We start from the raw sequence: 21,555 nt of genomic DNA, 5'->3' as shown, positions 1-21,555 counted from the left end.
GAGTCTGTGCACAGTGCACACACAGTATAACTATGGATTAGGGAGAGTTTTGAGTCTGTGCACAGTGCACACACAGTATAACTATGGATTAGGGAGAGTTTGAGTCTGTGCACAGTGCACACACAGTATAACTATGGATTAGGGAGAGTTTGAGTCTGTGCACAGTGCACACACAGTATAACTATGGATTAGGGAGAGTTTGAGTCTGTGCACAGTGCACACACAGTATAACTATGGATTAGGGAGAGTTTGGCTCTGTGAAATTAGCTCAATCAAATACCGAATATCACTGATAAAAATATGTTCCCTGCATGGCCGAGGTGGTTTTATTATAAAATGATCATTAACAAACTGCCATAATACCGTTTTCAATATCCAAGTCTTGTATGAACTGAGCTTTTGAAATTAGTTATCACACAATTCTTCTACTAAATAGTATTTCCATACTCTAGTCTAGTCTAAAAATCACCAAGCTTAACAGAGACGAAAAACCAGAGGAAATCTGTCAAAACGGTCCCAGGTTTGTTGATGGTAGTTAAGTCCAGGATCAACTCTTGAGTTTACCATGAGAATCAGAGGGGGGAGGTTACATCTAATCTCTGTTCTTTGCCTGTACCACGGTAGAGATAAACTGTTCCTGTAGAATGTCCTTGTCCAGGTTCTTACCTATACAGAAGAGAAAGGGGACACCATGTAACACAACAAAACACCAGATGAGATGACAACACTGACAGCACATACAGCCTGTGTGAGGAATCATGTTTATACGTTTATTAAGAGAAAATCGTAAGGCAGCAAGCACCAAACAGCGTATGGCTTTTGAATCAGTGATAGTGCCGAATAACCAAGCTAAACTCTGGGAATTGATGCTATAAGTGGGGAAATGCAAATGTCATATATAATGTAGGCAAGTACTCATGAGCCAGCTTATTAATTAACCACTTGAACCCTATAGTCCCTATTCTGGGAATTTCATAATAGGCAGAACATTCCACAAACAGCAGATCTACAAGCTCAGGTGGGCTATTTTCGGTGAAGACAGGGGGAAAAGGAGGCGGCCAAGGATAGACCCCTGGGAGACCCAGGTCAACGATGTATAGGTTTAATTGGTTAAGTGAACAGCAGTAGATGTCCATTACATGCCAAAGAATTGCGGGGTAGATGTAGAAGTTGATGATGGTTGTGTATCTTTTCCCAGTTTTTTTTTAAACCTTTATTTAACCAGTAAAAACACATTGAGACTGAAGTGAGTCTCTTTTACAAGTGGGAACTGGCAGAAATAAAATTACACTTCAATGCTACATTGTACATGTCAGATTACAGAACAGTCAATAGAGGGTCGCAGTCCCGACCCCTTCCATGACCAAACGACAGGCCCAGGAAATAATTCCCCATGCATTTTCCCCATAGACATTTCTAAAAGTATTTATTTAAAGATCTGTAAGCTTCGAAAAAAGACAAATCGGATCGTGACAAATCATGACAACAAAGACAATATTTTGGGCCGAACAAATAATTACAAAGAAGAAGTGTTGTACCTTGCACTTTTTTATTTTTCTAATTATTTGTTCGCCCCCAAAAATTGTGTGTGATTTGTCACGATCCGAGTTGGCTTTGTTCGAGGCTTACAGATCTTTAAATAAATACTTTTTAAAATGTTTATGGGAAAAATGCATGGGGAATTATTTCCTGGGCCTGTCGTCGTTATGAAAGGGGGCTGCGACACTGAGGTGTATCCATGATACACCTCAAAGTACCTATAAAATAGTCATAGTTGTATACATATTGTATACATGTTGTATATATATATATAGTTGTATATATGATGAGATGAGAGTCAGGATTAATGTGACAGAAGTGTGTTGGTACCTATAAAGACTAGTCGGTTGAGTCTTGGCTGCTCTCCCCAAATCTCTGGCGTTTCATCAAGCTCATACAACTCATGGACCCCCTGAAGCATCACCTGGTGGGCTTTACCTGCCACTGATAGTATACCCTGGGAACACGCACGCACACACACACACACACACACACACACATTAACCTACCGGAATGGAGCAGTTCAAACCGATTAATGCAGATAATAAAGCAGTTGTTACTGGCCACTGCTGTCACAGTTCAATCCATTGTGCTCATCACAGCACTGGTCCTCAACATGGGGGCCAGGAATCCAGGGGGTCCCCAGGTAAATGATTAAACGTTAGGAACCAAATGGGCCCATATAGGTTTTAAACTCTGTTCAAAGTTAAATTAACAGAGGATTTTCCTGTGTCGAATGGAGTCCCAGATATAACAAAAAAAGATCAAAATTAGAGTATTGGGGTCCTTGAAATTAAGAAGGTTGATAATAAGAGTTCTACTGTACCTTTAACCGAATGATGTTCATGGGTAGTCCTGCTTTGTTCTTGAAAGTCTTCTCCCATAAGAGATTCTTAAAACAGTGGAACATATGAGTCAAAAGGACTATAACAATAGAACAAATCAATAATGAGTGTTCTGTCAACCAGTTTACGAGTCCCAACAAATATCTTTAAAACACTAAAATGTACTTACATTCACTACCAAATAGTTTTCACCACAATTAAAATAACACACGTTATGAGTGTTTACATAGGTGTAGGCGTTTAAACTCTGTTCTGATGAAAACACCAAACAAAACAACAGATCTACAAGCATTGTGAGCTTGTAGATTGGCGATTTACGCTACTTTTATAGAGCTTAAAAAATGGTCGCCCTACATAAGAGTCAAAAGGACTTTGGAAAAGAATAGAACATCATCAGTGATGAGTGGAGAGATGTATAGTACCTGGATGTAAGTGTTCAAGACATCTTCTGAAACATCTCCAGCAACTTCAAATGTCGCTGTCAATATACTCTGAGGATCACACAAAACATAATGGGCCTCATTTGTTGAGTGCTTTCTATGGAAGACATGTTGTGCAATGAAAACAATTTAGCTACATACAGTTCACAGGTTGGGAACATTACAATTCACAAATAATTCAGCAGGCTTGTTTAGTGTTGGGCAATGTTACTTAGGAGAGTAATATGTTTACTTTACTTATTACTCCTTAGAAAAAGTAATAATATTACTTATTACTTTGAATCAAGAGTAATATAGTTACATATTACTTTATATTACTTTTCACCCGGGCCCCTTCCACCCACAAAAGAACACAATCTGTTTAGCCAGCTCCTTTTACAACTGAATCCAATTCATTGGAATAAGAAGTCTCTAATCAGCCAAACTGAATAATTGCAGGATATAAAACAAAAATAGTCAACATTTGGAATTCAACATCAACAATCTGAACTGCACACACATGGCTGTAGCATCTCAAAATGGACAGTATATATTGTATACATAAATAACAAACAATAAAATAAAGCAACAGACTCTGACCTTTTTGAGGCAGCCTAGTCTCTCAAGACAGACTGATATCATATAATATTACATACCGGTATTACCCCCCCCCCCCCCCCCCTCCCCACCCGCAAAAAAAGGAATGTACAACAACACAATCTGTTTAGTCAGCTTCTTTTAGAACTGAATCCAATTGTTTTGAATACTAATATTAAGAAGAAGAGTCACCAATCAGCCAAAAAGGCTATAAAATAATAAAGCACAATCTCTCTCTATCTTTTAAATGAAATGTTTTCAAACGGCAGCCAACAAAACAAAACAGTAATATGTGCTATTTTTTACAGTAAATAGTAATAATATTACTGTTTTGCCAGAGTAATAACTTACTTTACTCATTACTGGGAAAAGTAATAATATTACAGTAATATGTAACTAGTAACTCGTTACTGCCAAACACTTTATCATTTGTCAATGAGTTACATGCAGGCTCTGAAGAGGTGTGTCACTGTCTTTCAGACTACAGAAAATTGGGAGTGAGTCTGGAGTTCTGCAACTATCATTTATCTTAGCGATTAATTTGTCGTACAACAGTGTCACACAAAAACAGCATATCTACAAGCTCACAAAATTGCATTGCGATGTGTTTTGTATTTTTGATAAACATACAAATTTTCCCGCCAAAATCAATTATTTAAATCGATTTCTCTGTAATTTTGCATGATTGATTAAATCCATTAGTTTGATTAATTGTTGCAACCCTAATGGGAATTTTATTCCACAGGTTGGAAGTGGAACCCAGGAGGGAGAAGAGTCTAGGATATGTGGAGCGTTGTCCAGGGTGTTTTATGGTTGTATTGTGTCTTGAAGGTATGGCAGTGCCATACCTTTGGTTGCCTTGTTGTAGTACTAGACCAGCATCAGTGATTTCTAGCCAATGAAGTGAGCGGGAAAATATTTTGGGTGGTGGAAGTGTTGTTATCTGACAATTAGTTGACTTTTGGTGAAAATACCGGCATATATCGGTATCGGTTGATATCGGAATGGGATATCAGAAGTTGGACAATATTGGAATATCGGCAAAAAAAGTCAATATCGGACATAGTTGACGACTCGGCGTGCTTTGGCATTCTGGACTGTACCATAAACAAGATAAAGTGTTGACTATCTCATCATAAATGTGATGGCATTGAATTTGATATAATCCAATCGGGATTAGTATAGGTTTACTGAAACATTAAAAAAACAGTTAAACGCGTCCAACGCCATTGATGAGTTTGTCAATGAATGTGTCAAAAACCACAGATCTACTCAGCACCTTAAAAACCAGCTTTGACACCCATCCTTATCTGCCTGCTTGCTCTCACACACACACACACACACACACACACACACACACACACACACACACACACACACACACACACACACACACACACACACACACACACACACACACACACACACACACACACACACACACACACACACACACACACACACACACACACACACACACACACACACACACACACACACACACACACACACTTCCTTAAAACATTAAGGGCACTTTGCAGATATTTGGGGCTTTGTGTTGAAGTGTGAAGGTTACACGCTTCCTTTTTATTTGGTATAACAACAGAAAGCAGCATTCTCATTTACATGAAAAGAGCAACGTGGGGAGGTGGGAAGGAGGGGGGGAACGAGGAAGCGTTAAACCCCATGCGGGAAAGGGGACCAGGAGAAAATGGATAACAATGCCTTATTTACCAACACAGCCCTCTCAAACAGTTCACATGTCCCCTTATCCTGTGATAAAACTACAACTGTACAGCTGCTGTGGCTTACTTTAGTGTGAGAAGTTAGCCACTATTAGTTAATGAAGGATGAATAAAGGCTTAATTCATGCGACTGTGTAATGACATGGTTTATCTTTTCTTCAAGTATTACACCAAGTTATATACCATGAGGCTATGTAATGTAGATTGCATATTTCTCATTATACACTGTGGATTGTCATATACCACAGTCATATTTATGTCATATTGTGGAGACAGAATGTTTAAGTAAACGTTGACTATATTTATACTGTAAATATTACTAATGCTGTTGATATACTGTTGGTGCACTTTGACTACTTAATGTGTACCTGCTCATAGATCATACATCATGCAAGTCCTGGGCAGTCTTAAGTGCTGAGGGCTGAGGTCCCTGCACTTGAATCTTCTTTGGTTTTTGGTACTAAATTCCAAATCCTTGTGGGTTACAACCAGTTTCCTCTTATTTTATCATTCTTTGACACTTATTTGCATCTCTTTTTCTGTATCTTAGATACAGAAGATTAGCTGTTGCTATGCACCAGCTAATGGGGATCCTAATAAAACTCTATAATACAACTCTATATCTGTCCTGTTTCATAATTACAGTACTGCCATGACAACGGAATTACCCCTGTGTTCATCATTACGGGCCAATCCATCCAACTACCTTCCCATGGAAGATCAACACTTCTAGTCATGTTCTGTTGTTAGCTACAACAACAGTACAGAGTGACACAATAGTTTAAGAGCAGCATTTATGACAGCTGAATTCAAATGACTGTAAACCACAAACGTCTAGCCAAAAGACTTGTTTGTCTAGCCAACGCAGTAAGCCAAGTGATGCCAAGAACAGAGAGTGATTCAATGTATATGACCCAGGTTGAACCCATTTGTCGTGTAACAAGACAACATCAAAAGCCTCAGGTCGATCTCAACACAAAAAACTAAAGGAGGGTGGGGAGGTTTCACTAGAGTGTCATGGCTCAAGGCAATGAAAGACACGATTTTAGCCTCAGGCATTATCTTCCTGTGTGGGCAAGGGAATTCTGAAATTAATCAAATCAGGAAAAACAGGTGAAAAACAGCTTATTAATTCAAAATATACCTTGTCAAGATGTGGTCTTGTGTTCGTCACTAGTTGCATCTTCTCTGTTAAACTGAGGACAGAGAGGATTAAACGTTACACAATACTCTTTGCTCCATGTCACTCAAGAGGCTCACACTTTTTTTCCCGCACAAAAACAAATTTCACCCACTTCTTTACATCTGAAAACCTATGATATAACAATAAAACTGATTCTGACATCATTAGACATTAGTCATTAAATATCCATGTTGCATTTACAGGCTTTGCTAATCTCATTAATATCTACTGTGTAGAATGCATTAAAACTAGAAAAGTGCAATTCTGGGTGGTTGCACGGATTCCTCGCGAGCCACGAGGAATCCGCTGGGAAATGAATTCTGTCTTGAATTCTTCATGTATTCGTTCTTTTTCATGTGGGAATCCATTTGCACACTTGTAATTTATGAGTCTATAGTAGAAAGTTCTGCCCTTGATGAATTCTTGCCATTTATATTACATATTGTCCTGTAGGGGGTACTTTAGGGGTTATAGAAAAGGTTACAAAAAAATGCCCATTGAACTCAATGAACAAAAAAAGTTAACAAAAAACAGGTTTACTTTATCTGGCTTAAAAGTTCTCGGACCTAGAACAACAGGTGTTGCCTACAGCAACAACACTAATGATTCAAATTAGCCTGTACGCATTTGTATGCATGCAGCAAAGTAAACGCTAACTGGGATTGGGATGCTATGAAACCATTTTTATTGGCTTTGGTTTGAGGTCTGTGTGAGTACAATGTCTGCGTAGCAACTCTGTAATGCAATAAAAGCTTTGCCCATTCATGTTATGTTTGCTGCTTGTCTGTGTGCATTCCTCCATACATAATAGTTGGACGATGGAGTATCCTTATTTTCTTTGTATATTTTTTGTGTCATGCACATTGTAATGGTATGTATGATGATGGCACTGTGGATGAAGACGATTCAGAAAATTAATAATTAAAACATTAAAATAAAAAACCCTACTACCACCCACACGCTGTAAGCAATGCAGCCCCACCCCCTTCTTCGCTGACCTCACAAGGAGGCCAAACGTTATGTCCAGCAGCTTGAGTCCTATGTGCTGTTAGTACCACACAGGCGGAGCGGCGGGGGGCCGCTTCAAACAAGCAGTGTGGGTTCCCAGGAGGAGGGGCCTGGGCTCTGAAGAGCACGGGAGGCGGGGGGAGGAAGGGGGCTATCTGCAGGGACAAGGGAGCCTCCTCAGGAGCTAGTGGACACACACAGCTCTAATCCTCCACAGCTGGGCTCAGAGACACTGGCTGGGGGCGTGTGTAAAGAGAGCTTTAACACCACTGATGCTCCATTCATTAGACTGCAATTCTACAGGGGTTACAATATAGCGACCTCCCCTGTGCAGCGTGACATGGGGACGTTCTATAGAGGAGTCCGTTAATTAAGAGAGTAACGTGGAGAACGACAGTATCAAAAGCCAGAGATCCCGCACTAACGGCGCGAAGAAGAGTGGTCATTAATGCTGGTGATTATCTTAAATAACATGTCAAGCGTTCTGCATTGAGAGGCTGCCAGTAGACTTTATACATTTATTTATCAAAATACTGACTCAAGAGATTGTATAATTTATTATTATTAAAGTAAGTATCCTTGGGAACAAACAACTCCCGGGCCATGTAGCCCATATATCCCCAGGACATGACGCTAATATGTCACAGGGGCTGATTACCCCCAATCCAACCCTTGATGCTGAGTGCCAACTGCCAAGCAGGGAGGCATTGGGTACCATTTTTATAGTCTTTGGGATGACTCAGCCAGGGATTGAACCACCGACCTCGCAATCTCAGGACAGACACTCCACAATGCCATTGAGCTGGTTGTTTACTTAGGGAAAGCCTTTTTTAGGGTAATTGATTGAAATCTATTGTTGTTGCCACTGTAAGGTCAGGACTGATTTGCTTCTCGCCCATTCTTTCATGACCCCCCCCCCCCACCCTGGTGATGAACGTGTGTGAGAGATGACATCATGATGATGCGCAATGCTACAATACCAGATTTGTCTGTAAACACTTTCATCCATGGCACCCCGGAATTACATAGTTTTATTTTTATAGAACTTTCAATTTATTTCAGATTATGGTACGGCAATATGCAAATCTTTTCCCCTAAGATACAGTATGTCACAAGGAAAGTATGAGAGATGAGTTTCCATTTAGGACAGATTGAAAATAACTTTATACTGTTGGGGTTGGGGTTCTGTTTAACCAACAGAACCCCAACAGAACCCCAGCCAGCATCGCTAGTTTGTAGATCTGCTGTTTTTTGGTCAAAGAGATTTGGTGTAGATCGAAAAGGAACGTTGAGGATCCCTGAACCCGGCAGCCACTTTGGAAAACTCTATTTTACACAGATGTGGACTCAGCTCTGGGACTTACTACGCTGCCAGCTCAAAGGCGGCACGAACATTACCCCCATTCCGTCTTTGTGCCGTTATACGACAAGGCGGAATGATGGTGCATCATTGAACAGCCTTGAACAGGCTGTGTAAAAGGAGCAAATGTCTGTGAGATTTGCAGCTCTGATGAACTAGAACAGGAGATGATGGTGAATTTAAGGTGACTTCAGACCAAACAAACTTGCTCAGACTAGTCAAAGACTACTTAAAGCTGCCAGATTGCAACAGACTGGCATTCTTTTTAATCAGCACAAAATCAGTCTGCCGACTAAACATTATTTTCTCCCATGCAAATTGCAGAAAGCAGCGCTGGTTTGCAGTGTTACCAGGTCTGCTTATTATAAGCGACTTTGGGCTGGTTTTCTTGTAACATAGCTTAATATTCATAGTTGCCCGTTGCTTTATAGTTTGGGCTTATTTCTGAAGTGTAGTTGCTTAATTGAGAGTTGATACTGAGAATATGGTATCTAGTTCACACTACACCAGTAGTCAGCCCTGAAACATGACGAGCAGACTAGAAGTCCACTCTACAGTGGAGTAATTTACCCCCCTCATCACTACAACATGGATAGTGATGCCGATGTCGCTCCCGACATCGGCAACCGACCGGACATGTTCGGTTCTTCATCAACGGGTTCTGACGCGTCGATGAGGCGATATGGACGGTAAGCGACGGGAGCTTGTCATCGGGAGTCTCCTGCCGACAAGCTTGCGACGCTTTCAAACTGGCCGACAGCTGACCGTCGGTGCTATGTGGAGGTTGCTTTAGATGGTATGAGAGAGGTCTCAATAGTCTCTAGACAAGAGTCTAGACCATCGTATGGCTGGTTAAAATGTGAGAGTTTTGCCTGTGTGTTTTCACTTTCCCATTGTAAGCCGCAAGCTTCTCTGGAAAACTGGCTAATAGGAATAGACTGGATTCCTGACATTTCAACCATGTAGCTCAAAGTAAAACCGATGCAGTCAAACTACTTCATCTATATAAAATAAAGGTGAAAAACGATATTGTTATTTGAGTCACACAGTACATAAGACACTCACTTTGCACCGTTCTTATTGTCAAAGGCATGCAGATCTAGAACTTCAGATAGGTCCACCCTGTGGAGAAACGGTCAAAGGTTAATTTACAAAACATGATGAGTAACAATAAACTTGGGCCTCAGCACTTGTCAAAAATCAACACAAGGGCATATGAACCTATATGAATAAATGTAAATGTATTGGACTTCTGGAAAATGTAATTGGTCCGTTAAAAGAAACCACCAACCACTGACTGAAATCAGAGCTACATGAACGTTTTTCTAATTAACCCCTCGTTGCACTGCATCTTTCATCTGTTTCACCCTGCTCTGAACTTTCTCAACGGGGCAGAGGAGAGCGGTAACACACCCAAACCTTTGATACATACAGAGAGCCGTGTTTGTGTTCAGCAGATGCTACCAAGTCTTCATAACACACAACATTCTAACACAAGAGAAAACACGCAAGGCAACATTTGCACACATCCACACACCTAGTAGGCTAGTACATACCGTAATGCAGAAATATACAATGAATTGGGCTGCAAGCAAAAAGGGGGACTAGAAAGTAAAGCATTCTGGGGAACTGGAGACACCACAGCATGGTGTGTTGTGTTAGCGTTAGCTCAGGACGGAGGGATGTATGTAAGGGCAGTTAGGTGGTGTCTCTCATGCAAGGTCATGCCTAAAAAAAAAGATCAGAGCTAAAGCAGCACACCGCAGGGTGGCCATCTGTTACACGGAACAAAGACAGGAACTTATCTAGAGAAAATACATATCTTACCATATCAATATGTTTTGTTGGCGAACATTTGAGCTTACCTTGATTTCTGGGTTTCTAAAATCTTAGCGATGCCATTTATAGACCTGGAGTGACAGAACCAAATGTTCTCTTTTAGTATTTTTAGATAACAAACGGAAGCTGAACCCTAACCCCACATTCCATCTCCTGCCTTTAAAGATTTGAATGTCTTACTTCAACCCTGCACGTCCTGGCCTGACCAAGAGGACACTTATAGTAGCACAATGTTGTCAGCTGATGCTGATGTCAGGTTGATCATATGAAACTGGAGTTTAAAAAGCATTGTCGTAATTGAGTAAGCCTGAAAGCCATGCAGTATTTATTAAGTATTTGATGTTGACCTGACAGTGTCTTTGAGCTGATTCAGCTCATCTTCATTCACCAGATCTGTCTTGTTGATGATGGTTAGGTCAGCCACAGCAATCTGTCTGAAATGACAGCACATTCAACATTCTGATTATTTTGTGGTATTCAAAATACAGTAACAGAAAAACATTCGTCTTGAGATCCTATCAAAATGAAAATAAAAGAAATGTGCATAAATATGTTATTCTTCTTTGTACCCAAGATGTGATCACTGGTCAATGACAGAAATCCAATGCACCACAAAACAAACATTTCACCACCTTTTGGGCCCACCCTCAAAGTGTGTATGTGTGTTGTATACAGGTGGGCTAGCAGAGTGCAATACATGCTAATGTCATATGGCAAACTGTGAAGTGAAAACACAAATAAAGGCACAAAGTGCAAAAGGTCATGTAACAGGCATGTCATGCCAGTGGGAAAGGGCTTTAATTGGTCCTTAATCATCCTGGTATTTGCTCAGCAACAACACCAAGCAGCTGCTGGAAACAAAATGGCACAGTAGAGGGCAGACAAACAGACAGAAAGCCATGCAGGGAAGACGATCAGGCAGGGGGCATGGGGCGTAGTTCATACTAGACAGACAGACAGACAGAATACCTGGCTGCTTCATTGACCAGTCCTTCTGGTTTTTCTTCGGTTAGATGCTACAGGGAGAGGAGAGAGTGGATCTGAGTTCCATGAAGTCAAAACGGCCAGGACTTGACATTGGAGACCTTTTTTGAGCGGACCCTTCATCCAACAAAACCCAACTTCTATGCTTTTTTTTGATGCTACCTGCTATAAGCAATAATATGTCACAATTTTAATGACCTTTCGTTTTTTTTGTTGGTATTCAGACAGCCAGCAATGAGTAAAAATTAGCCTCTTTGACACATCTAGGGGCCACAATCTGCATTCAAAGATGTTCCTAGAAGCTTTGTCATTGGTAGAAAAAAACCCGGTCGAAATGACTTACCAATCAGGAAGTACACAGGCAAATCGACCAATGACAAAGCTTCTAGGAAAATCTTTTAATGCAGATTGCGGCCCCTAGATGTGTCAAAGAGACTAAAATGTTTTGGGGAGCGTTTTACCCATTGCTGGCTGTCTGAATACAAAAAATAAAAAAGGTAATTAAAAATGTGACGTATTATTGCTTATAGCAGCTTTAAGTCTACACAAAAATGTCAAGAGATAAACGGATAAAAGACATTTTCACAACATATAGGGTTATGTTGAGTCTCAGGAGTATAATTGACTCACCAAACATTTGAATCCCCCTCCCCACCCACACCCACACAATAATACAAAATATAATCTTTTCCATTTTGTTTGTCTCATCTCCAGTGAGCAGTGTTTGCCCGCCAGTTAAATAGGTAATAACAGATAGAGGAGAGTTTGACCCCAGATCCTGATCCCTAAACATCAAGCTGACATCAATCTGTCACCCAATGCATCTCTGCTGCTTCCTCCTCGATGTAAATGGAAAAGGACTAAAAGACTGCTTTCTTTTTTGCTCCTTCTACAGTCAAACCTGTGAACTCGGAGACAAAAGGCCTCGTATTGAGTTTGAGGCCAAGGGCTCAAGTGCTCTTTAACCACTTAAACCCTATATTCATAATTGACTGGAGTCCCCCAGGGCTCCTTACTAGAATCCCCCCCTTTTTCCCTTCTATGCTAAATATCATAGCGGAAAATAGCGGAAAATCTACAGGCTCACAATGCGCCACTGTCGCCACATGATGTAGAGCAGCTATTTTTGCCAAATGTTCGCCCCCAGAATAGGGACGCTACAGTTCATATGGTAAAATCTATTGAGTCAGACAGAAGAGGGGAAGACTGGGTGAGTGGCTGTGACAGCCCTATTACAATGGTCACATCTCAGATATCAATTACTCCTAAATGGCTCTCTATCGTTCTTTTTACTTTTTTACTCTCTCCATCTCTTTCTCTCTCTCTCCATCTCTCTGAGGAGGACAGAGGCAGAAATGTGTCACCTTACCAAGCATGACACCTTCAAATTAGTAGCCTATTACCCAGGTGTCACTTGCCCTGTTTCTCTTAACTATTTCTGCACTGAGGATGGCTGGGTGTGCATAATATTATCTTGCACTCTGGGCGGGGGTTAGTTCACACCAACAGTACAATGAGTTCAGCAGCCTGCCCTACAGTTGCTTCAACTTGGCAGTTACAAGTGATATTAGAAAACAGGCACAATGTTCTACTTAGCTGGCATAGCATATCTGGACTTATAATATCATACGCACAATCCAAAATTCACTCATTATCATACCTGCATTCCATACTTGGCATCAATGACAGAAACAATGCCTATGAACAGAAGAATAAGTGAATACATGTTATTATTAGTGACAAGAGCGTTCAGGGCACTTACAGAACCTGTACGTTGTTATGAACTCCAACAGCCTTTTGGCCTTTGTTTTGTCTAAGCAAGTTATTTTAGCAAATTCTACTGTGGCCTTATGGGACCAAAATGTACAAAAATATAGGAGTAGGACGAAGGCTCTACAATGTCCTCCCGGTGGGGGGTCCTCACTGGTAGGTGAGTCAGTAGAATACAACAGCAGTGACAACACCCACAGAAATGTGTGTGAGGAGGCATAATGACTAGGGGAGAAGAAATTATTAAAAAACAAAAAACGCAAACACCACCTTTGGGTTATGGTTAGGAACCCTGTTTGGAATTGGCATCCATGTTTATCCAATCTGGACAGTGACAGACAGTCTCATACTTGCTGTGGATTCTTCATACTACTCTCATAGACACACATTCAAACACGTTAAAAAATAACTACACCAACAAGATGCTACATAGTGCTACTGCAAACCTCTTACCATCCAAATAGATGTCACTGCCTAGTTCAGCGTCAACCCAAAACATGGAGGCCACAGCACCTGCCAAAGGCAATGAAGACATACACACATGTAGTGTGGATTTGTTTAAAAAAATATATATAGAATGTTCCCATAAAAGTGTTACTTAAGTATCAAGTATCAACACTTATTATGTGCAATCCCATTATGTGCAATCCCATTTCCTCTTGAAAGAGATCTTGGGGTTGAAATTGCAGACAAGGTTTGGTGTGAAATATTTGAAAATGTCAAAAAGCTAAGAACCATACACAGGTTACAGATCTCACCTAGCCTTCGAGTCTAACACCCTCAAAGAGAAGCAGCCTCTCCATTTTTACCAATGCGCTACAGTAGTCACCACTTACCAAACCAGTTAAATTATCTATCTACATATCACCTCTGTCTTAAGTGTAAGATTGAAGAGGGATACTATATTCACTGTATATGGTCATGTCATAAGATTGAGCGATATTGTTTGGGTGTTATTAACAAGTTACATAAATGTCTGTTTAATCATTTAATTTATGCTGCGAGGAAAAATATTCTGTTGTCTTGGATTAATGAGGACTTAAAGGAATGATTTAAAGAAACTTAATTTTGTATATGATAAAAATTATATTATCATCATATATTATCGTCATAATTGCAATATCCTCTAAACCAAACTCACCCTTACGTTTTGGCATTCACACTAGCAGGGGTCACAAATATTGTATGCATGTATTCTACTTGAAACTCCTTGGACCATATAAAACTAATATCAGAAGCTTTCAATTGTTTTTCTCCCACTGGTACATTTGGTTTGTTTCCATTTTCCTGTGGAAGAGGTTATTCCAAGACCCTATGTCACCACACCAGCCCCAGCTTGTTCACATAATGCACTTTTGTCAAACCGTCAAGCGAGAATAAAAAAAGCATTGTAAATATTTGATAGGCAAGTAATGAAAACACCGTTTCTGAGTGGCATCTCTCACATAACTCATCTGGTCCTATCCTGAATTGGAAGGGCAAGTCCCCTGGGAGCACTATGATTGACAAGACTGTCTGAGCCAATGACAGCCCTGTCCTTGCCAATAACGAGCCTGTCTCAGCCAATGACATGACAGAAAAGTGAACCAAGTCCCAGTCTGAACGCGTTCTGTTGCTCCTGTCTATGCCGCCAAGTGGTGTGTGACTGCCCGTGCCACAGGTTCCTGACATCTGTCACTTAACGATGCACGCCAATCGTCACAGGGCGTGTTCCATAATGCCCTATTATTGATTCAGTCCTGGGAGACAAAATGGCTTGATAGTTTTTCTGACTGCTCTGATGAAAATAAGCTGCTTGGATATTCCCTCAACATGGCCTTGTCACCGCAACACAGATCTGGATCTAGAGAGTTAAGAGTTAGATAGTTTAAGTCTAATTACAAAGCACAAGTATCAACATACCCACTAGTGCTTCCTTGTCTAGCAGAAGGACATTTGTTTGTTCTGATTTGTTTGTTCTGATTTCTGAATGTAAAGTGGCAGCACTGACCAGGAGTAGAGGGTCAAGGGTCAAGTCAAATAATCCTTTACTTAAATTAGATATAATGGCAATTTAGATATTGGACAACGATTGTACTAATGAATGTAAATGTTCTCTAAAATGGTGCATTTTAAAATGGTGCATTTATATAGCCACACACACACACACACACACACACACACACACACACACACACACACACACACACACACACACACACACACACACACACACACACACACACACACACACACACACACACACACACACACACACACACACACACACACACACACACACACAGGTATGCATAGAAAATACTGCAGCATTGATTTGTATTTTATACAAAGTTATTTGTTTTGTACTTTCACTACATGTGAATTACCTGGATCAGCTAGACCGGTGGTTTCCAACAGGATGTAGTCAAATTTACCTTTCTTCTCCATTAAGTTCTCTATGGCTTTAAGTCCATTGTCCCTAAGAGGAAATAGAAACAACCATAAGTTATAATAAATAGATTGTGTTGGACGGTTGACCATATAATGTCATAGTGATCATTCATGAGACACATACACAATGGTTACAGCACAGAAACGGTGCTGCACCAAATACATATCTAGAGTATAAATATATTATGCCTTACGTAGTGTAGTATACGATACAACACATGTCATGTGTCTTTTATGAAGTACGATGCAGTGGCGCCATCGGAACGACAAAAAGTACGGGGACATTATTATTATTATTTGAGGGGGGGGGGGGGTCATTGTTTGTTTTCGTGTAGAAGCATGCAGCCGATATACACCAACGATTGCGCAACAAAATGGGAACGGCGCTAGAGAGACTACCAGCACCGGTCGGGAAAAATAAAGAAATAGACCAGTCATTCCCTAATACAGACAGACATTCAGACCCTTCTGACCCCCCCCCCCCCCCTATGGTACGATGGAGATTTAGATAAGCTTTATATTAAGGTTTTAAGTCACTGTTTTCTCACAAGAAAGTCTTATTTTAATTCAAAGAACTGTACACAACACATTGTAGGCTACCGTGTTCATACATACAGTAGGTGAAATGCTGACAATCTGTAATTGGGAATTACATATTTAACCCCTTAGACATTCACGATATGAGGCTATACATTAGGGGTGGGATGATATGATACGATATATGTGGCGATATTAGGCAATGATAATGATAATCACGATATTCGATATATTGCAAGAGATTTCCTCAACGATATATCACGATATCTGCAACTGAAAATGAAAAAAAAGAAAGAGAAAAAAGGCAAAAATCAGGAATTACTACCGTAAATCTTCAATTATTAATCCAGGCTTTTATTTGTCTCAACTGATTCCGATGCCGGGCTTTTATTGTAAGGAGGCAGCTATATGAAGGAGGCCTATATTTCAGTCAGTTAGAACCCAGTAAAATGTACTGGGCTCATGTATTGAAACCAAGTCCTAAATATTAAACAGTGCGGTTGCAGGTGCTCACTGGTCATTTTTAAATGTTTTTCTTTGTGGCTTTCGCCTTTATTTTTTATATATTTTATGGAGTGTCCCTCCTACTGTCTGTCCGACAGTAGGCTGACAGGAAATGGGGAGAGAGATGGGGGGGGAAGACATGCAGTAAAGGCTGTCGGGATCGGGAGTCGAACCCGCGGCACACTGCCAAACTGGATTACCAGCCAAGGTGCCTGGACCACTGAGCCATGGCCCAGGCCTCACTGGTCATTTTAACTTATATTTTTATTTTTAAATAACAATATTGCCTATGGTAATAACATCAACACATCAATTTAACTTGAACAACCAATGTCAATTTGAAGCTATGATTCCCTGCTTTCATGACATGAAAAAAAATAATAATAATAATAACAAACAAAAAATATATAGGCTAACTTCAACTGAGATATACTACCACAGTACTGTGGTGCATCCTATTTATTGCACATTCAAATATCTGTATCTAGGCCTACAGTTAGGCTAATGGCAAGTTCATATGCAAATAATAAAATAAAAATAAAATATATGGTAGGCTATTTCCAATAATATCAAAGCAGCTTATATGAACAGTGCATTCTCGATATGTGCTGGCGGTGTATCGATTATTTCTCGCGGGAGGAAATATCCACATATATCGCAATATCAATATTTCAGCACACCCCTACTATACATCTATTACAGGCTACACTGTGTAACCTACGGTACTTGCTTAAAGCCACAAATCAGAACTTATCTTAATGAATAAAATGTTATTCTAATCAATCTGTATAGAGTATGTTATCCAATGTATCTATACATCTGAAGTGTTTCAGACCCCAGTGTCAGGTAGGACACCTACCGGTTCTGCTTGACAACTAGTATTGCCTGAAGTTTATAGCAAAATAAATACCCTAACCAAGCATTCATGCCTTATTGGCAGAGCAGTACACATTATTGTTATCTTTAAAAAAATGTATCTAAACCTATTGTTCTGATATGAGGAGATCAATAATCTAGTGTGACTCTGTGTATTTCTCTGTGAAATGTTGACATTAAATAATGGCTATAAACTGGCCATGACCGTGATGACACATACTTGACCGAGCAGCAGAGGCAGCCATTTCTGAGTTCTAACCACTCCTCATACAACTCTCCAGACTGGCTCACTGCGAGGGACTTCTCCAGGGCACTACCTGTAGGCAGTGGACAATCATATATTTTAAGCATATCAGTGCACCACTCAGATAGGCTAGCTAGATGTACATAATGCCTTTGTTACAACTTTTACGAGATCAACCAACATACAACAGGCAATACAAATGAGTAAAAGTAGTAAGTAAGTAATAAGTAAAAAAAAACAGGCTGATAAAAAAGTTGAAACCCCTGATAATGTCATTGTAATCCAAATCGTTTCTAGTTATTTTTCAAATGAGAAAATGTTCAAGTTCAGGCAACCAGTCAACATAGGTCATCTCAGGCGTGTCTGAATCGGAGAAATGTCTTTCAACAAACAGCAAGATAAAGATACTATACAGAGATTAAAATAGGGTGCATTTTGCATCCCAAAACGCACAACGACCTCTGCATCCACGGGATGCACTACTGTACTGTACTACTGTTTTTTTATTCTAGTTTATCTTGCTAGCTTTAGTTATAATAATCATTTCTTCTTCTGTTTTCTACATGAATATAACCATTATAACCATATAAAATGAAATGGGAGTTAAATGCTGGAATTTGTAAAAATAGCAAAATATGACTCCTAACGTCGTTGAAGTGGGACTCATAAAATGTCCCTGGGACTCATCTAAAAGACCATCCCTGCATCCCGGGACTCATTACATTGAAAACCCATTTACATCACTGACTATAGCAGGGATTGACCCCCAATAGAATGTTCATATTTGGACAAATGGACAGCTGTCCAGCAGTAGCCTACTTCAAATAATGTGGGAAATTTCTCTGGTTCCATTTTCCATTTGATGTTCCTGATTAAAGTGTTCAGCATTAGCGCCGATTACAAAACCATAAAGAGCTTTTGCTGGCTGCCTGGCATGTTTGCTGGTGTAGGTTTAGTAGGCTGCTCTCTGGACAAACGTTTTTTTCCCTCTGCGGCAGCACTATGAGAGCTTTATCGGTTTAGGGAAGTTTATTCAGGTAAGGCCAGGACCTCCCTGTAAATCTGCCCACCAAAAGACACAAATGCCTATGAGATGTTGGCACTCTGGTTTCCATGTAAAGTGTTGGTTTGCTGCTCTCTAGTGGAAAGCTGTGGAAAAACTACAAGGACCATGACAATGTTTTCATGATAAATCTCCTGGTTTGTATAACATTAAAACATGCACTATTTGGAAATGGTCATGGAGTAGAGTAAGATGGCACAATGCTGTCAGAATCTATACAACACAACATAAAAACATAGATAGACCTTACCTTCTCCAAATTCATTGAGTATCACAGCAATTCGCTTGTTGTGGTTCTCTGTTAATATGTAGTTTAACAGTGTAGTCTTCCCTGCCCCTAAAAATTAAATATTTAACATTTAAGAACATCTTTTTTGCAAATGTAATTTGACTGAATTTGAGAAAGACAGGAATATAAAAATCACACCCGTGTGAAGTGAGGGGCATCATCGTACATCATCATAGATCATCTCATTCCGGCCTATCAGAATTTGCGTCCAATGTTTGTGTTACGCAATGTTTGTGTTTACACGAAAACTCAAAATTGTCCATTCATTGTTGTTGACAAAGTTTGTGTTTGCACACTAAAAGCTGGACATAGGAGGGTCTAGCGCCCCTCAATAAAACATACACCAAGCAGAAAATAACAGTATATAAATGACATATACACTTAAGGCAGAGGACAATAACTAGAAACTAGACATGAAATACCAAAAATGAATAAAATGAATGTAAATTAAAAAAATCACACTTGTTTGAAGTGAGGGGCGCTCTTATCATACATCATCACGTTCCGGCCAATCACTTTTGGCGTCCTCACTTTTCTCCGGCCATTCACTTTTGGCGTCCTCACTATTCTGCCCTCACTTTTTATCCTCAATTCTGTGGTTCACACACACAGAAAGCTGGCTATAGGAGCCAGATGTCTGTGTCTGCAGGTGTCTCAGCCAATCAAATCATCGCTATGGGGTACACAGCACACATTGCACCGCCAACAAAATCATCGGTATGGGGTAGGGTACACACAAACACACAAAGCTGCGCATATAGGAGTGGCCAGAAGAAGCTGTGTTTTAAGTGTGTGCAAGTATGTATGTGTGCATATGTATGTATACATATGGAAGGGAGCTAAGCAATGGATTTGTTATTGAAAGCATCACTTTGTGGCCTGCTGCGAGCTTGTATTTTGAACATTTAAAAATAATCAGGGGTCACTGGTTCAAACTTAAAACAATTTCCAGATGGTCAAATACATATCATACGCATGAAAAAGTTTGAGAACTATTGTTTTAGAAGGCATTTGTAGAATTGGCCTCAGGTCTTAATTGGTTATGGCAAGGGCCACAAATGTAATGATGAAATCCTATCCTGCCCACTGCCTAGAAGACACAACGATACCACCATAGCAAGCAGATTAGGCCAGTCTGTGATTGTGATTTATGGCTGACTTTTTTTGTAGAATGAGCAGTTTCCTACCCAAGAATAGTGTGGTCTGAACCCATTCAATAGAGGGAATTGGGGGAAGTATTAATTTATCACGTTATTTATTAAGTATAATCATGTCGACACAGTAATTTACTGTAAATGTCATTACAATATTTGTATCCCATAAACATGCAGATCAACATACCAGTAGTGTTGTAGTAGTAATAGCCATTGTTGTTCTATCTAGTAGCCATTTTTTCAGACATTAATTCAAGAGTACACACCTCAATGTTGGTCCATCTACTTGTAACAAAGCATCTGAGCATGTACAAATGGAACCAAATGGGGACTTTACAGTATTGCTGGTTTAAGGCAGTGTTACTTTTTTCAGAATATTTGTCTTAGTCTTTTGAATAACATACCATTTCGTTTTTGTCTAATTTAGTCTTCTGAAATTGTTTAGTCTTAGTCGACTAAATATCAAAAACCTTAGCCTTAAGTCTTAGTCAACAAAATTAACACTGGTTTAAGGATTGGTCCTGGTCCATGGCTTGAACCATGGCCATGTGTTTCCTACCAAGGTATCCAGTAATGATGGTGACAGGTATCTGCTCAGTAGCGATGGGCACCAGCTCTGGGCAGTCATCCTCCTCCTCCATCACCACGCCATCCATGCTAGATGGACACACATTAACACAAAATTAACCAATTCTGTAATAGGATTTGAATGACACCAGGGTAATAGCTATAGCTAGTTCGACATTAGCCCTGAAACATGACTGTCATGATGATTGTCATGATGAAGTACGAGCGTCATGTGAACCATGGCTAGTTCGACATAGTAGCAAGTAGCAAAATAAAGCAGGACAGCTTTCACATGTGCACAATTCAGACTTGCATTAACGAAACGGTATGACAACACGTTTAAGCGATTAATAATTTAATAATTTACGAGGGATTTCAATCATTTACCCGATTCAATGGCAGCGAACGCAGAAGAATAAGAGATAATCCAGTGGTAATTAAAATAATGCACTTTGCATCACATTTGGACACTGTGCATCACTGCCCACAGCTCCGTGTAAATCAGGAAGTGGCAACAATGGTTCCGCTTATTGCATGGGGCAGAGAATAGCTGCAGCACGTGCCACGTGCTAATGCTGTGCAGTACATTTCGAGTGTTGTTG

The 21,555-nt window shown here is 40.0% G+C and overlaps 1 protein-coding gene across 1 annotated transcript; it reads right to left on the bottom strand.

Moving 5' to 3' along the window:
• cbwd (COBW domain containing) lies at positions 1–21,486 on the bottom strand. Its single transcript, XM_079517135.1, has 16 exons — positions 21,341–21,486; positions 20,946–21,043; positions 19,194–19,280; positions 17,857–17,953; positions 15,656–15,747; positions 13,743–13,802; positions 13,180–13,217; positions 11,505–11,551; positions 10,883–10,969; positions 10,562–10,606; positions 9,762–9,818; positions 6,290–6,341; positions 2,807–2,875; positions 2,366–2,431; positions 1,870–1,996; positions 1–666 (listed from the first exon to the last, which is right to left on the bottom strand). The coding sequence occupies exons 2-16, from the start codon at positions 21,040–21,042 to the stop codon at positions 593–595; spliced, it is 1,095 nt and encodes a 364-aa protein (XP_079373261.1). The 5' UTR covers position 21,043; positions 21,341–21,486; the 3' UTR covers positions 1–592.
• Between the last annotated feature and the right edge of the window lie 69 nt (positions 21,487–21,555).

The sequence above is a fragment of the Electrona antarctica genome, assembly GCF_951216825.1.
Source record: "Electrona antarctica genome assembly, chromosome: 12".
Taxonomy (NCBI): domain Eukaryota; kingdom Metazoa; phylum Chordata; class Actinopteri; order Myctophiformes; family Myctophidae; genus Electrona; species Electrona antarctica.
This window is presented reverse-complemented; position numbering and strand designations above follow the sequence as displayed.

Bases quoted from the DNA above. Each gene is read 5' to 3' on its own strand.
- cbwd (XM_079517135.1), bottom strand. From the start codon at position 21,042: ATGGATGGCGTGGTGATGGAGGAGGAGGATGACTGCCCAGAGCTGGTG. The intron at 11,552-13,179 runs GTATGATAATGA...CTCTCCCTGTAG, and splicing joins ATGCCAAGTATGGAATGCAG to CATCTAACCGAAGAAAAACC. The intron at 10,970-11,504 runs GTATTCTGTCTG...CTGTCATTTCAG, and splicing joins CTGGTCAATGAAGCAGCCAG to ACAGATTGCTGTGGCTGACC.